The 18,581-nt window shown below is 36.0% G+C and overlaps 1 protein-coding gene across 1 annotated transcript in view; it reads right to left on the reverse strand.

Moving 5' to 3' along the window:
* The window catches only part of LOC128058390 (ankyrin repeat domain-containing protein 26-like), a 71,092-nt gene that overhangs the window by 14,233 nt on the left and 38,278 nt on the right, over positions 1-18,581 (reverse strand). Inside the window, exons 18-28 of the mRNA XM_052650832.1 lie at positions 16,843-17,013; positions 15,030-15,063; positions 14,594-14,729; positions 12,698-12,911; positions 11,811-11,994; positions 11,061-11,198; positions 7,950-8,906; positions 6,244-6,396; positions 3,185-3,255; positions 2,343-2,436; positions 1,294-1,406 (exon numbers count right to left, since the gene is read on the reverse strand). Coding sequence (XP_052506792.1) covers positions 1,294-1,406; positions 2,343-2,436; positions 3,185-3,255; positions 6,244-6,396; positions 7,950-8,906; positions 11,061-11,198; positions 11,811-11,994; positions 12,698-12,911; positions 14,594-14,729; positions 15,030-15,063; positions 16,843-17,013 — 2,265 coding nt within the window. The remainder of the gene's footprint in view (positions 1-1,293; positions 1,407-2,342; positions 2,437-3,184; positions 3,256-6,243; positions 6,397-7,949; positions 8,907-11,060; positions 11,199-11,810; positions 11,995-12,697; positions 12,912-14,593; positions 14,730-15,029; positions 15,064-16,842; positions 17,014-18,581) is intronic.

Below are 18,581 nucleotides of genomic sequence, written 5' to 3' on the forward strand. Positions count from 1 at the left end.
TGTGTGTGATATATGTAATATATGAGTTCTTACAAATAAGTTAACATCAATTTTTAGCATGCTAGTATGAAATATTAATTTATTATTAAATATTAGTTATAAACCAGAGATCAGTATTCAAGCTAAAGATGAAGAGATATGATATATGAATGTTTTTTGAAAAGACACAAGACACGTTTGTTCCTACTGACCATAGCCTCTACAAAAAGAAATGAAAGTAGATACAAAAAACCAACAAGATTCTCACTCAAAATTGAAAAAAGAAAAATCTTTGGAACCTGAGTTAAGCGGGAAATAACCCCGGCTGAGAGTTTTAGAAGAAAGGAAATCAGAAGAGCGAGAGTGTACCAGTCTCTTCAAGACTGTTTTAAGAGACGTAGAAATCTTGCCCAGCACATTGTTAACAAAATGCAAAGCAAGGTAGAGAAAATTAAAAGAGAAAAATATTAATGAGAATCAGAGAAGAACCCTTTGTATAATCATCCCTTGGCATCCACAGGACTGGTTCAAAAATCCCCCAATACTCCGTGGATACAAAATCCACGGATGCCCAAGTCTCCCTAAGCACATCTTCCCTACACTTTCAGTCATCCCTAGTTCACTTACATTATCTAATACAATGTAAATGCTTTGTAAATAGTTATAAGTACAGTGTAAACACTATGGAAATAGTTGCCAGCTTGAGACCAATCCAAGTTTTGCTTTTTCCAACTTTCTCAAATTTTTTTCCCTGAATATTTTTGATCTTGGGTTGGCTGAATCTGTAGATGATGAGGGTTAACCGTCCTCAGCAAAAAAACAGAAGCAGTTTTTTATCTTACTGATCAAAACATGGTCACTAATTTTATTATTCTTTAAGTTACACATAGATTTTTGTATGTACATCTTATAACTAAAATTTTGGGGCAAAAAGAAAATACAAACCAAATCAAGATACTTTTTAATGTTGTTGAACAATAACACAGGTAGGTTTTTAGATAATAAATTACTTGAATGATGAAGGGAAGGAACACAATTAAAAGGCAGGATTACCAAAAAGAACTAAGATACTTTGCACAAGTAAAAATTCAGCATAGATGATGAGGAACAGAGTGACATTACTATATGCAGAGGCACGGTTATTACTGTTTTAGAAATCATTATAGATAAGTATAACACTGCTGCACTCAAAAATATTTCAGATTGTGCTGACTTAAAGTACACATAAAAAGTGAATTTGTGTCTAAGGTTTTAAATAAAATTAAATTATACTTTTATTAATAGTTGAGATTATCAGAAATATTAAAATCTTACCCAGTAATCTCTTTTTCTAACTCACTGTTTTTCTTCTTTTCTTGGTCCAAGCAATTCTCCAGAGATTGTTTTAATTCAATGTATTTCTTTAATTGTTCCTTTTCATCCTCAGACTTAGAAAAAAAAATTTAAAGAAAATTATTTTTAAACACCTAGAATTATTCTTTCTTAAAAATATTATTTCTCATGAGTTCACAAGTTAATATGAATTTACAGTAAACACAGTTTTTAAACCTGATTGATATCAATAACAGATTTCAAAATTGATAACTTTTCTTAAAACAACTTAAAATGATTTTTCATTTCAACATTTTTCTGGAATTTAGATTGCCAACATTTATTTGTTAAAAATAGAGACTTTTACATGTAAAATACTAAATGTTAATGAAAGTTTTTTTAGACTGCCTATATTTACATTTTACTTTCTAGAGATGCTCTAAAATAATTTTCATCAATGGTTCAAGATATTCCAGGTTTTGTTAAGTCATCCCATGCAACCTCCATCTCTTAAAAAAAAAATCCAACAAATGAAAAATACATTCATTCAGAAAAATGGTTCTATACAGACATAGTATTCATTCTTAATGAAGAGAACAAACTGCAGTATTTAAAATGATTCATTCTCAAAAATCTCACAGAAAGATCTGGATTACAAAAGAAACTAAAAATTCTCAATCAAATCATTACTCAAATTTCTGGACTCAAATAAATGTTTGCGTACCAATGTTGAAATCAGCATTATTTACATTAGTCAGAAGGTGGAATTTCATTGACAGATGAATGAAGAAACAAAATGTGGTCTATATAAAATATTGCTTTTGGACTGTCACAATTTTTTAAATTAAAATCTTACTATAAAAATCATTAATTTTATGAATTCAGTCAACTTCTTCTATAGAGGAATCACAGTACTAGTAGCAAGCAGTATCAACAAAAATACAATAAGCTAATCAATGAGACTTTTCACACTGTCCAAAATATTCTTATATATTACTAGTTAAAAATTAAAATCATTTCTCAGTACGACAGAAATTAAGAGGTTGACTTACCGATCTTGTACTTAACAGGTTTTTCTGAAGCTGTTCAATTTTGCCCGCTTGCTTTTTGACTGTAGTTTGTAACTCAGCATTTTCAATTTCAAGCCTAAAATTAAGATTTTAAAATAATTATTCTCATACATAGGTTTTATTTTTAAAGATTTTTTTGGACATAGACCATTTTTAAAGTCTTTATTGAATTGATTGCAATATTGCTTCTGTTTTATGTTTTGGTTTTTTGGCTGTGAGGCACGTGGGGTTCTAGCTCCCCAACCAGGGATCAAACCCACACCCTCTGCCTTGGAAGGCATAGTTTTAACCCTTGGACTGTCACGGCATTCCTTCACACATAGATTTTTAAAATATCACACTGTTTTTGAACAAACATCTGCACATTCAATTACATAGGTTCTTAGAATTTTGAGAAGTAGATGATTTGGCCACTGTAATGTTTTTCTATGTGTGACTCTGGTGGCTCAGATGGTAAAGAATCTGCTGGCAATGCAGGAGACCCAGGTTCGATCCCTGAGTCAGGAAGATCCCCTGGAGAAGGGAATGGCAACCCACTGCAGGATTCTTGCCTGGAGAATTCCATGGACAAAGGAGCCTTGAGGGCTATAGCCCATGGGGTTGCAAAGAGTCAGACATGACTGAGCGGTTAACACTTTCACTTTTCACTTGTGGCTAATGTGCAAAATATGGAAATAATGGGGGAAACTTATGCATCTCAAGACAGCTCAAAGCTGAAATGTTACACAGCTTCATGATAATGTGTTTTTATCACTATTGGTCTATTCTCATGTTATACTGTTTATCTGCTTTCTACTTATTTTCTACACTGCTTTAAATCGTACTTTTGGACGTGATCCTGTGTTTTCTCAGCACATCTCACAGCCTCTGTAAGTTGATTCTGTGATTCTTGCAACTAAAAAAAAAAGAAAAAACAACTGTTTTAACTACTAATAACCTAGTAAATCCACCATCATTGGCTTTGGTCTCTTTTGTCCGCATATTGTTAACAGATGCTTTCCTGCCATACAGCAGAGATGAGTTGTTACAACAGACACCTTGCAGTCCACAAAGTGAAAATATTTCCTATCTGCCCTCTGCAGGTTACTGACCTCTCCTCTAGCATTCAAACACGATATCAACCATGCTTTAAATCAGAGTTTCTCAAATAAACACACAAATTTATAAACTACTCAAATGGGGAAAGACAGAAATTTCCCTTATGGTAAACAAAATTTTTTTTAAATCCAGGCTTCACATCGGCCATCACTTTAAATATCCACATATGTAAATGACCACAGATCTTCCAGTGGTTCCAAGAGCTAACACTGCTGGTGGTGACAACCGGATGCTTCAGGAACTAGTGTGAGAGGCAGTGGCTACACAGGAGCCAGAATGCATGGGCCTGTGCCACAGTTCCATCAGTTCTGAGCTGCGTTGTTCTGGAGCAAATCACTTACCCTTTCTGTAACTCAGTTTCTCCATCCATAAAATGGAGATAACAGTAGCATCAACCTCAGTGGGATGTTTGGAAGATTATATTGCGGAGTTTACATAACGTACTTTAGAGAAGGAAATGGCTCCACTATTGCCAGAAGGAAACCCGCTCTAGCATTCTTGCCTGGAGAATCCCATGGACAGAGGAGCCCGGTGTGCTACTGTTCATGAGGTCACAAAGAATTGGACATGACTGAGTGACTAACCACATACATAAACTATTTAGAAGAGCAAGTGGCACAGAATAAGAACTGTTTGCAATTGGCATTATTACAGTCACTGTATTTTATCCGCAAAACAATTTGATATATCAGGCAGATGTTGTGCCAACAGAAGTCGTCTCCAACATAAGTCACACTGAAATCACTCTCCATCTCATTGCAAGTGGCAGTAAGGGGGAGCATGAGGCCCAGAACATATGTATCCAGTACTTCAAAAATGTTCACTGACTCCACTAACCAACTAGCAGTGTTCTCCACTTATAATAATTTGTAACTTACTTCTTCTCTGTACTACTCAGTGGACAACGACCACGGGTTAATATGCAAATAGCACCTCCTGGATGGAGTGGTACAGAACTTACATGACCATCAGAGGAAGGGTGAAGTCACTGCCATTGAAATATTACCCTACTGCTAAATCAAAGTTCTGAATCAATTCATTCCCAGCAACTGTTAATGTCTAGCAAGTACTCGGATGAGAAAATTAAGGTTACAAGCTATGGATATCAGAGAAGCCAACTCCAGAACCTCACAGTTGATGAAAGGCTAGAAATCCATAAATCCCACTTCTGGCTGCATAATGAAGGAAGGAAATTTTACATTTTTCTTCCAGAGTCAGGGGAAAAAAATGAGCATTTAACTGAACAATTCTATTCTATTAGACTAATAGAATTTAGTTTCTTAATAAAAGTTTTACTATACCAGTATCTCCAAGAAGAAATTATTGGTATGATAAAAAGTACTTAGTTGTGTCCTAACAACTGTTAAGCTAAAATATTTTCCATTTATGCAGACAAGTACTGTGCATATCAATAAATATTCCCTGTTAAACCAATGTATACTTAGACAAGATTCTCCCTCATGAAAAAAAGGACAATAATGTAAAATTAAGGGCTAAAATAGTCTTCACAGACTAGATGAGAAAGGCTGAAGAGAAAAGGCTCAGTGAGAACTGGACAGGCAGGAAAGCTCCATGGATGAGAAGAGACTGGGCACCCGGTCTGAATAAATGGAGGACTAACCCAAGAGAAAACAAAACTGTGAACACCGAAAGGACAGCCTGAGCAAAGGCCAAGAAAAGGTGAAATCAGCCAGTCAACTCAGAGGATAAAATCCAACCACAGGAAAACAAAAGCGTGTCCACACAGAAACTTGTAAATCAGTGTTCACAGCAGCATTAGCAATAGCCTCAAAGTGGAAACAACCCAAAGCTTCATCAACTGGTGAATGGATTAACGGCTTAGCCACATACTGTTTATTGTTTGACAATTAACAGAAATAGAAGAACTGATACGTGCTATCACATGGATGAAACTCAAAAACATGACATCAAATGAGGAAAGCTGATCACAAAGGAGCACACACTGTTTGATTCCATTTACATGAAAGCCCGAGACAGATACTACACTGGTGTTTGCCTGGGGCTGAGGGAGATGGGGGGCCATGAGGGGCGGCTAAGGGATGCAGGGTTTCCTTTACGGGGTGATGGAAAGGCTCTAAAATTGGTCACAGGTGACACCTTTCTACACTAAGATAAAGTGAACTACACATTTTCAGTGGGTGAATTATATGTTACATGAATTATATTTCAATAGCTTTTTAAAAAAATCCAGTGGCAGGATCTAAATAATCTTCTTAATTCTCTATTTTGGATGTACATACTATACACCATCTGAGTACCTCCAGGCCTTTATATCTAAAATGAAAAGAAGGCAATGTCTAACTTCAACTAGTCTGTATAATACCTTTTCTGCACAAGTTATTCTGAAATCCATGAAATAAACATATATATATAACTCTACAGTCATTGACATAAGTGAAGATGAGAAATGACAATTTCCTGAAACATTCCATTAAACATTCTCTGATTTTATCTGGCTTGCCTTATCATGGCAATACAGGTATCACACAAAAAAAGTATTGTTTCAAAGAAACAGCCTCTCAACTTCTGTGAAGAACGCTGCACAATTCTTAACTTTCCTAAGGGTAAATAATATAAGAAAAAAATATATAATGCAAACAGCAGAATGAAAGTCAAGTTTTAGAAATGAGTGCATTACAAAGATAATAAAGTTGTAGTAAATTACTTGCAATGAAAATACAAAAGAAAGCTGTCCATGAAAACGAGTGTCCTAAAACACTTTATCCTACATATAAACAGTCAACGCATTCAATTTCATACATACCTGACTTGTGAGTTGACATAACTTCTTCTTTAAATCCTGTGCCTCAACTTCTAAGTTGGCACGATAACGTGACAAGACCTCCAGTGACGCCTCCGACATAGACTGCTTTTTCAGGGTATCAGCCAGTTCTTGCTGAAGTTGTCTCACAGCTGCCTAATAAGATGCTCTGTCACTGAGTTTATCAAATCACTTTACTATTATATTTTGTTAATAGATAACTCCAACATATGCACTTTGAAAATTATCACCACAGACAGCAACTCACCTTCTTTTTCCTCCTCACTGAGTTTGGTTACAGACACAGAAGGGGCCACCCTCCAGCCTTCCTGATATCAGACAAAGGATGCAGCCCCACCTCACGTCCAGAAAGAAATGAGTGTGTAGGTGGGAAGGGTGACGGAAAATTCCACACTGTGGAAATATTTTCCTTTCCTTTTTTATTAGAAGCTTTGATTAACTCAGATATCTTCACATATTCCAACCAGTGCTCAGATCTTTCCAACAGATTCCTACCTCAGCAGAAAAATGGGGCCATTCCCTTGTTGCTTATCTATTTTATATCTAGTAGTATGTCTATGTTAATCCCAAACTCCTAATTTATCTCTCCTCCCCATCTTCGCCCTTGGCTAACAGTAAGGACATACTGGAGAGCACAGGGAACTCTACTCAATATTCTGTAGTCACCTACCTGGGAAAAGGAACTGAAAAAGAATGGATATGTGTATAAATGAAGCAATTTCCTGTACATCTGAAACTAACACAAAATTGTAAATCAACCATATTCCAATATAAAAGAAAAACGCAACTTAAAAAATGAGGTTGCTCCCATAGCCTTCAAGAAGCCTCGATATCCTAGCCTCTACCTGCCTCCAGACCAAAGCCCCTACGACCCTCTCCTTGACTCACTCCATTCCTGCTGCTCACGAGTCCTGCCATCTTTCATTTTTAGTGGACAAACTTGTATTCAAATGATACTAACTGATCCTTAAAATGAGAATTAGGAGCAAATTGTTTGTAAAAATGCTCTAAGTAAATAACATAAATAGCAGTGGGAAGATTAAATCAGGAATAGTTTGGCTAAAACTCACCACTCGGGTCCCAAATTATGATTCAATGACAAATAGATGCCTTTAAAGAGTTGAGAGGCCATAAAAATAAATGATTCAAGGCTGAAATTTTCCCAAATTAATTCAAATTGATATAAATAAAATTAAAGTTATACCAACAAATATGACAAAAAGGTATGACAAGCTACTGAAGTACAATATATAAAATATAGCATCTGGGAAACCTGGAATTCACTGTCAAGGTAATCCATGTAACTGAAACTTAATTTTGAAATATTCATTTTAGGTTTGAGCATCTCATTTACCTGCTTCATCATGATACTGAAATGTGGTGACATAAAGATTAAAATTATTATCCTAATAGTAAAAGAGTAAATTACTAACACTATCTATATTAATAATTTAGAACTTAATCTCTTAACATTTCGTAAGTAATACGATGTCTCTACTCAAAGTAAAGCATCTCTTGGGTCTAATTTTTATTTGCTGGATACAAGGTGTGCTTTTAGGCTGGTTTAGAGACCATAGATTCACAGCCTATGTATTTTTTATATTCAACTAGATTCAACATTCAGCCAGATTCAAGAATCACTTTCAACTTTCTTTCAGGAAGTCTGAGAATTTCTTCTGGATACTCACTTCTCTTTCTGCTTTCTCATTTTCGTACTGATACATTCTCTCTTTTAAATGATTACATTCCTTGCTTAACTCCTTGTTTCTTTCCTCCAGCATCAGACCTTGCTTCTCACTTTCGGAATGGAGTTTTCTCACGATCTGCTGAAACTGGTCTTGGATGCTAATGACCGTCTTCTCTTTACTGTCGGCTTTGTTCTGTGCATCGTCCAGTTGCTGTCGGAGCAACATGTTTTCACTCTGGAGTTGAGATAATCTCTCCTCTAAGGATTCCTGCTTTCCAATATATTTATTCACTTTGCCTTGTTCGTTCTGATACATGTGTTCAATTTCCTGCTTTTGACACTCTGCTTGGCTTAGGTCTCTCTGGACACGTTCTAACATCAAAGTCTTTTCTCTGAGAGAATCTCTTGTGTGATGCAGCTTAATTTCTAGGTTATTGAACTTACTTTCCGCTCTAGAAAGCTGCTGGGAAAGCGTCTCGCTGTTATCTCTTAGATTAGCCATATCAGACTTCATTTTGTCCTGCAAGCGTAACCACTCGTCTCTTGCTCTCTGGAAGGCAAGTTCCAGGTCTCTTTTTGATGTCTGACATTGATCATGATCGTGTGAGGCAGCAGCCAGCCTAGAACGGTAGGATTCCATTTCCGTTTCCAGTCTTTGTTTGCTTTCTTTTTCATTCTCCAGCTTAGAGTTTAGCGTTGCATTCTCAGCTGTCAGAGCACTAAGCTGGCCTGTATACTGGGATATAGTCTTTGTTAACGTTTCCTCGTTCAGTTTTATTGCCTTTTGAAGATCATCATTCTTTCCTTTTACAATTTCAAGGTCCTCAAAATATTTCTTTTCCTTTTCCTGGTTCTGAATTTTCACTGCATCTATCTCCAGTCTTAGCATGGCAATTTCATCCTGCAGCATGTGGTTTTTGCGCAATAGGTCTTTTGCTTCTTCACAACTAACAGAAACCTAAGTGAAACAAAGGAGATTTTTAGCTAGTACTCAATAAAGTGACATTCCATGATTTCCTCTGAAATGAAAGACTAACCTCTATGATTATACAATGAAAAGACTGCACCAAGTGTGTCTCCAACAGGAAAAAATAAGGTTCGATACAATCCTCAGACCTTATACAAGCAGAAATACCCCAAAGTTCAAAAATTTAATTGAAGACAACGAATTGGTGAAGGTAAAAAAGAAACCCCAAGAGGCTTTTCAAGAAGCTCAGAACTGGAAAGGCTTTTCTTTGAATTACAACAAACTTGGGAAGAATTAAACAAAAGATGTATAGATCTGACTACACTTAAAAATTGCATATGATGTGGTATATTTATACAATGGAATACTACTATGCCATAAAAAAGGATGAAATGCTATTTGTAGCAACAGGGATGTTGGACCTAGACATTATCACACTAAGTGAAGTAAGTCAGACAAAGACAAGTATTATATCATACTGCTTACATGTGGAATATAAAAATGAACTTATTTACAAAACAGAAAGAGCTTCACAGACATAGAAAACAAACTTATAGTCACTATAAGTGAAAGGGAGGCATGGGAAGGGAGAAATTAGGATGTTGGGATTAATATATACACACTAGCATATATGAAATATATGAATTGATACTTTTGAACTGTAGTATTGGAGAAAATATATATATATACACACACACACATATACATATATAGCTGAAGCACTGTGCTGAACACCTGAAAAACACAATACTGTAAGTCAACTACAATTCAATAAACAGCACTACTTGCTAGCTTTAAAAACACTGCATCTGATACCTAACCTATACAGCTACCTCACAGTAAGAGCCGTAGTTCTCTATATATTTAAACAGACTAAATTTCATAAAAAAAAACTTTTTTGAGACTACGCTATCTTTCTTACGTTTTAACAGTCAATTAGAAGAATTATACCTATTGATAACTGTACTAAGCACTTCTACAAACATCAATTAACTCATTCGCTATAATTCTGGAAAGGAAGAAGTTAAAAATATAAAGAAGCTGCAGGCTTTTCACCAGGTCTTCTGACTCCAGTAGTCCTCTTACATCAAACCACAGTTACTTCTCTAGTACAAACATACAAAGTGAGCCTCTTATTTCACTCATGATACACACACTAATGCTAAATAAGGTAAAATGTAGAGAGCTCTTAGAAAATCATGAGATTATTTGCTACAGCAATAACTTTCATTATCTCTTCCTAATGTTTAAAATAGTAAGATGCGGGAAATACAATTAAAGACACAATATCATCACTAATATATATTATGGCATATCTATCACTGTTTTCAAAAGTTCCTTGTACTGAAACAGGACACTCACAGAGCAGAGTGCTCATTTTCTCACAAGCAGAAGAATGACATCCAAAATGTGGTCTCTGAACTGCCTATAGTTTCCTCCTTACCATCAGGGAAGTGATAACTAACCTAGTGATCAATCGAGGAAGTGACATCATTACCAAAACCCAGAATATCTACTGTTAGTAGCAAAAGTTTGTTTTCTTTAGAGAGGGAAGGGGGACTTTTATAAGTCTGTTCTAAAGAAACACCTTTTTAAAGTGTTCAAAATGTTTTAACAACTGATGGCACAGTTTTAACAAATTGAAAACCTGTAAATGATGTGAAAAGGCCATTGATAGGTTATTGGTTAAAGAAATGACAGTGGAGCCAAGAACGGGCTCTGATTTAGACACTGAAGATGATGACGTGCATGGAGTGACCGACACGCTCACTCCAGAGCAGAGGGACTTGGTCGGGTAGCGCAGTCGATGGTGGACCACACACGGTCTTTCTTGCCTAAACCGCAATCAGGGTGCTGGCTCTTCTAAGATAGTCGCAAAAACTTTGAGATCAATTCCTATGCAAAATATTCAAGGCCTCTCCTTGGATGAGGCCATCGTATGTCACTACCTATCTGCAGCAGACAAACGGATTTGAATTACAAATATTACTTTATCCAACAGATGGAAAATGTTTCCCTCCTCAAAACATAGATATATAGGCTTTCAAAGTCCTCTACACTTTCTATGATATACAGTGTTGGTTTTTAAAATACATACTTACACAGAGACATACACACATATTTGAAAATGACTACAGAAAATACCTCAGAGTTCACTTCCTTATTAGCCATTTCTATCTCCTTTTGTTTGGCAAGGTGATTGGCCAGAATTCCATCCTGTAAGATTCTGGCACTCCGTTCTCGAGAAAGCTGCTTCTGAGTGTCATTTCGCTCTTCTGTAACCTGGAGAGACATTATATGAAGTTTTGGGCCCATATCATTTAAAAAAAAAGAAAAAGTTAAAAGCTTAGGAGAAGAATTTAAAATGAAAAAAAAAAAAACTGTTTAAAGGAAGTAGCCTTTTTAAGCACAAGGATCTTTATTCCCCCATGAATAACTCAGATCTTAATTTAAATGCTTGCTAAATTTATCACAGAGCAAAAACATAGGCAGACATAGTATTGTGAAGGAAAACTTCGTTACAAAGCACTTAAGTAGTTTCTTCACAGTGTCAACACAAGTTAGCCTGTATTTTGACATAAAAAAGCCAAAATTAATACATGGATTGGAATTAAGAATACTACTTTGCCTATTGTGTCAAAAACGCCAATCATTATGTTACTGATTAAGCTTGATTTATGTCCATTACCTCCACTCAGAAAACATACACAGAGCATCTATTAGAAGCCAAGAATGGCAAGAGATTAATAACTTAAGCTCTAAATGTCACAGTTCATATTTAAGATAACAGTTCTGTTTTAAACCTAAAAATACATATTAAATTAAAGGGATACTATGAATAATATTGACAACATAGTGTCAGAAATTTGAAAATTTCACCGAAGATTGCTCTACCTGATCCAGATCATTTCTCACAGTCTTCAGTTCCATTTCCAGTGCTCTGAGAGTGAGTTCAAGTTGCTGTTTCATTTCAACTTCTTTACTGTATTGGTCTTCTTTTCTTCTTAACTGCTCCCTCATTTTTTCATACAACATATCAGCATTTCTTCTCTGCTCTTCTTCTTGCTTTAAGGTGAATCTGCAAAATTTATACAGCTCTTCTTAGAAAATCATGAGATTATTCACTGCTACAATAACTTTCATCCCCTCTACATAATGTTTAAAATAGTAAAATGGGGGAAAATATAATGAAAAACACTTAATATTCTCACAGTTTTCATGCAGAGGGTTAAGAGTAAAACTGCATACATTTTTTTTCTGTCTTGAGAAAAATGACTACTGTATACATCTGTGCATGGGAATGTAAAGTAATATGAACTTCTTTAAGAATAGTTTAGAAATATAGCTCAAAGACCTTTTTTCTTAAGTTCTCATACTTTGACCAAATAATACAATATTATTAAAGGAAATGTATTCAAAATAATTAGAAAGGTAGAAATGAATTTATAGAAAAAACATTTCTTGTAGTATTAAATATAATACAGAAAAGTGAAAAAAAAAAAGTCAATTTGCTAAATAATTAATAAGGTTTCCATTATGGTGGACTTCTGTATGGTCATGAAAATGATGATTTGGAAAAATATACATTAAGTTATTAGAAGCATTCACTGTTAAGAACCTGCTATATTATTTCCATGAATTTCACACACCACAATACTAGTAACACTTTCTCCTCTTTAAAATCCTAGAGGATAAGTTAGTCCTTATAACACGTCTACGTCTGTGCAGTATTAAAGGAAACAATAGTTCAAATATTTCTTTAAAAGTGAGATGTACAGTACCTCAAGCTGCCGAGCTCTCGTTCCCACTCCACTTTCTGATGCTCTAACTGTAATTTCACTTGTTTTGTTTCTGACAGCTCTTTCTGGAGCCCACGAACCTTACTTTCCATTTTTTTAATCTTTCCTCTAAGCAGTTCACAGTGGCTTTTTTTAAGTTCTACTAATCTTTCATATGAAAGAATTGTATCCCGGATTTTCAACAAGCTAACAGAATCTGCATGATGAAGAAAACAAAGATAAAAACCAAAAAAAATTTATGTGAGTAATTTTTGAGTATAAAGGACTGTGCCTTTCACATTCACGCATCCACACACTGAACAAGTATTCAGTGTCTATAATGTAGAAGACTTTATTCTAAGCTCTGCAGATAAAACAGACTCCCCTGGCTCTTGTTTAGCTTGAAGTCTAGTAGAAGAGAAAGACAAATAAAATAATTGTGAACTCAAAAGGATACTCTAAGAAAAGAGAGTTCTATGATCACAGAACTTGACATAGATTGGGCCCAGGAAAGATTTCCCTGGGGAAGAGATGTCACCCTGAGAAATGAAGGATGGGCAGGAAGGAGGAAGCAGAGCAGGAGGACCAACCCGGTGAACAATCTCCAGCTGCCTTGTGTTTCTAAACAAGACAGTGAACAGCGACCGATTTACCTTCCTGAGTCGACAAAATACATTAAACAATGAATTTCATGACGAAGAACTTCAGGGAGTGAAGGACAAGGATCCTGGAAACACACCAGGTTAGCCTAAGGAACGCCCCAGCTCACTGCCTGGAGAGAATTTCCAGGCCCTGACGCGGGGAGAAGGAACAGAAGCTGAGTCAGCCAGACTCCCTGACAGGAGGTGATGAAGCTGACAGTCTGGTGAGACCAAAGTGGGCAGAGATCATAGATCAGAACCGTGGAGAGGAGAGAGTGGGACAGAGAGAAAAAGGACCCTGCAGATCTGAGGAGGAGCCCCTCGGGTATTCAGCAGAGGAACGAAGAGCGCCCATCTGGGAGAAACCACCTGAGACCAGGGAGAAACCATCTGAAAAGACTGTTGGAACCTGTGACTGGTGCTCACTCAGTCCCAGGAATTCTATCTACTCTCATGAGCCAGGCTGGAAAAACTTCTCCTTACAGTAGAATGAACGGGGTAGTCAGCAAGGTCTTGCCTCCAAGGCAGGAAATAATCAGCCCTAGCCCCAGGGCCCCTCTGGATGCACCTAACAAATCATGAGAAGCAAGAGCACAAGCACAGAAGGATCTCTGGAAAACTCTCAACATTTGGAAACTAAATCACACGGATCTAAACAACCCTTGGATCAAAGAGGTAATGAAAAGAAGAATTACAAAGTATTTTGAACTGAATGCAAATGAAAACGTAAGACCACCAGACATTTTAGGAAATTGACACGCTGATGCTCAAGTTCATGTGGAAAGAAGGGTAAAAAATAAAACAAGACAAAGCTAGACAATTGTGACCTTTAACCATAAAGCAAAGAGAAGCAACAGTTGGGCTTTAAGCAAAGGGGTAACATGATGAGATCTGAATTTTTAAAAATAGATACTAATTATAGTTGCTATGTGGACTGAGGTTCCGGGAGGTAGAATGGCAGGGAAAGAAGTCCTGAGATTATTTCAGTTATTCCAGGAGGAAAGTGATGCTAACCTGACCTTGGGTGAAGGCACAGGAAAGAAGAGTCAACAGAAGGTTCAGTGAGTGAGAAGGATCACAGGCCTGTGGCTAGAGTATACACTCACATTCATGTTCTTTTAATACAGAACCTACTTCTGAGATGCACAGCACTGTAACATATCCCTGGCTCTAGAGCAGTACTAGACAAGGTGTACATATATCACTACTACACCATACACAAACAGGCATTGGATTTATATTCACACTGCAGTCCTACCTGTACACGCTGTGTCAAGTTGTTCGATTAGCAACATGGAATTCTTATGGTAAAGCAACTCGCCATCCTCGGAAGCTGTTTCAGATGACTGAGTTAAGTCATCAAGGTCATCCACAGAATTAATTCGTTCTTTGACCTACACATAAAATAATACTATTTCATAATGCCCTTAAAATATTTACAGAACATACTAATTATACAATGGTGATAAATATCTCTTCATTAAAGCAAAAACAGACACTTTTTAAAAGGACAGATTTTTTATCAAAAGGAAAACTTTAGTTATCCTATTTAGTTATAAATGTAGTGTTTCTAAATTAAGTTGTCAAAGTCTATGTCTCTACAACAAAGGAAGATTTTATATTTTGCTACTATTCCTTTTACAAAGTATTTTTTACTAGGAAAATATTTTTTATAGTTAACTTTTTGACTATACCTTGTTATTTTCATTAGATGTTTTCTTTGCAGGCCTAAAAAAACAAACGATTCTTTTCAGGCTAATATTAAATACTTAAAAATACAAATACCTAAACTTTGTTTTTTATATAAAATCTTTGCATTTGCATTGGTAAGCAATTTTTTATAAAAGGATTAAAACAATAAAGAAGACTAACATTAAAGGACAAACAAAATACATTTATAAAAGTAATAAAGTATTTAATTTAGATCAAACAAAAGGAAAAACATAACATTACTTGCATTATGTGAAGGGAACCAGTATACCAGAATTTCTTGCAGTTGTTATTTTCAATAAGAACTATGTTTTACAGCAAAAAAACCTATCTGGGAAGTATTCCTTAAGTCCTTATAAGAAAGAAACTCATTTTTAATAACCATGACATTAGCCTTCTGAGGACTTCCTATGCAACTGCTATGCATTATTACAAGCACTTTCTATGTCTTAACGGCATTTTAATCCTCACAAACATTCTGGGAGATAGGTAATATATTAGGTCCTCTACATAGGAAGAAACGGAGCACAGAAAGGCTGAGTAAGTTGCCCAAGCCCACACAGCAGGTCACCAACAAACCCAGACTTCAAACTCAGGAAATCTGGCTTCAACACTGCGGTTCAAAAATATGCCGACAAAGTAATATTTAAGTAAGTCTCCTTAAGTAATATGATAGCAAATGAATCTATATTATTATTCCATGTCCAGTTATAGCTATAAATAATAATTTCTGAATCTTAACACATGTTTCTCAAAAAATAAAAAGACTTTAGAGGTAGGCAATATTGGAAATCTACTTTCACTAAACACTTGCTTTTATAAAGAAATTTATCAGTAGGCATTCATTCAACCATTCTGCTGTTTATTCATGAATCTGATATACACTTATTGAGCACACAATATGTGTTAATAACACTCTTACTATGAGAAGCATAGTTTTTCTAATTTAGAACTTTATAAACCAAAATTAATAATTTGGGAAAGATTGTTAGTAGTTTTTTTCTGTTGAATATAAACAAAATTTTTTCCTTTTCCTTAGAATCTATAAACAACTATGACATTGATATGATGTAATGTTTCAGAGTACCTTACAAAATCATAGCTACTCACGATGTTACTATCAACTAGAATCATCAAGGAATGATCAAATCCTATTCAGTATAGCCTAAGTGTTTGCAAGTTCGTGATTATCTAATTTTTTAAAATCTATGTAGGATAGAATTAACTGAACTAATCATCCACACATGCAATTACATAGGAATATTACACTTCAGAACCAACAAACAAGCCCTTACATAAAACTATATATATATATAACAGAAGTATTATGTACAATTAGTATACTGTAATAGCTTAAAGATAATGTCATACAATCGATTAGCTTTCTAATATTGGAAATGCAAACAAGATTAAACTCAATAAACACGTCCCCTGCTGGCTCATTTCTAACAGCATACATACTCTAAAAGCTCCCATCTTAACATAAAATAAGAAACTCCTTTGAACTCCACATTCCTCTTCAGTTACCATCTAGTTGTCTATCGCCTGTCCCAACAAATATTCCCTACAGGGCTGTTTACATGTATTCACTACAGCCCAACTTTCAAGGAGACTATTTACTGAAACGATTTCTGGCCAAAGGCACTGGTCCTCACTTTAATCTTGCAGCAGTGTTTGTCCACTATAGTTGAGGAATCTCTCGTCTTGGCCTGTACACTATGTTATGCTGCTCCATTTCCAGAAGAAGTATTCAGTGCTTATGTCTTCCTCTAGAAATAAAGAATCTGTAGACATCACCTGTCATCATCCTGATCCACTTCACTTAAAACGCTGTCATCATTAATATGCAGCAGGCCACCAGTCAGTGAATCGGTCTTTTCAAATATTGGTGCAATCACACATTCTTCTGGTGTCCATTTGCTAGTGTCCTTTTTCTTTACTTCCTTCCTATGCATGCCAGGATCGCTACTTAAAAAAAAATCCACAAAAAAGCCAATGTTTTCTAATAATTTAACTGATAAAGAATAGAAAAACAATTCTTGTAAAATTCCTATTCTTACCCATCTTAAACCATCAAATAATTCACAAAATAAGTTATTAAGTACCAACCATATGCAAGAAAACACAAATTCTTGCCTCAAAGACAGATATACAATTATGATATGATGTGATAAGTAAGAGTTGATATATGAAAGTTATCAGTGAAATAAGGAAGGCTTTATAGAAGAAGTGAAGAGAGAAGGTTACAAAGAAGAAAAACGGGAGAAAATCATTCTACTTGGAGATTAGAATACAGAGCACACAGGCATGTGGCATCTAGGCTGTTTCCTACGAACCTGGAAGGAAAAGTACGAAACACAGGAAAGAAAGAAGGGAGGTGCATCTTTGAAAGACATTGGGAAGAATCTCAAGAGCTACACTGGAAACCTGGAGTCCACTGCCTAAACACAATGATTCTTACCCATGGGAGTCCTAATTAGATTTACACTATATTTTCTGCTTTGCTGTTAAATACAATAATGCTTAATTTAGGGATTTCCCTGATGGTCCAGTACTTAGGAGTCTGCTTGCCAATGAGGGGGCACTGGTTCGATCCCTGGTCCAGGAAGATCCCACGTGCCACGGGGCAACTAAACCCGTGCTGCACAACTACTGCAGCCAGCACCCCAGAGCCCATGCTCAGCATTAAGAGCAGCCAGCACACTGAGAAGCCCAGGCACTGCGGTGGCAGAGACCCAGAGCAGCCAAAAAGAAAAAAAAAAAAAAAACTCAAAAAAAAAGTAATGCTTAATGTGGGTGACTTTTTAAATGACATGAGGCACATACACCATGAAAGAAAAAAATCAAGGAAATAATTGATGGGGCGGGGGTGGGGGGGGGTGGCAAGGCAGTTTACTTTTAAACCACCCACATGATGGGGTGATTTCAGCATTATGGCTGAAAGACCAGTACCTCATCAGTTCCCCTGCCACCAACAACAATTTGGCTTCCATCCATGGACATACTCAAAGTGATATGAGAAAAAACAAAACCTGCCAACCAAGAATACTCTATCCAGAAAAGTTATGTTTCAGAAATGAAGGAGAAATAAAAACTTTCCCAGAAAAACCAGAGCTGAGGGAGTTCCTCACCACTAGACCTGTCTCATAAGACATGCTGAAAGAGTCCTCAAACTGAAATGAAAAGATGTTAAGTAGTGACATAAAATATATTTAAATATACCACACACTGGTAAAGGCAAGTAGGCAGTCAAATTCAGAATACTCTTAACACTGTAATATGGTGGTATGTTAAGAAATTAACTTTAGTATTATGTCTAAAGGACAAAAAATAAAAATAACTATATCCTTAGCAAAATGTAAAATGTGATAATCACAACCATTAGCTCAGTCCAGTTCCGTTCAGTTTAGACACTCAGTCGTATCCAACTCTTTGCGACTCCATGAACTGCAGCACGCCAGGCCTCCCTGTGCATCACCAACTCCCAGAGTTTACCCAAACTCATGTCCATTGAGTCAGTGATGCCATCCAACCAC

The sequence above is a fragment of the Budorcas taxicolor genome, chromosome 13, assembly GCF_023091745.1.
Source record: "Budorcas taxicolor isolate Tak-1 chromosome 13, Takin1.1, whole genome shotgun sequence".
Lineage (NCBI taxonomy): Eukaryota > Metazoa > Chordata > Mammalia > Artiodactyla > Bovidae > Budorcas > Budorcas taxicolor.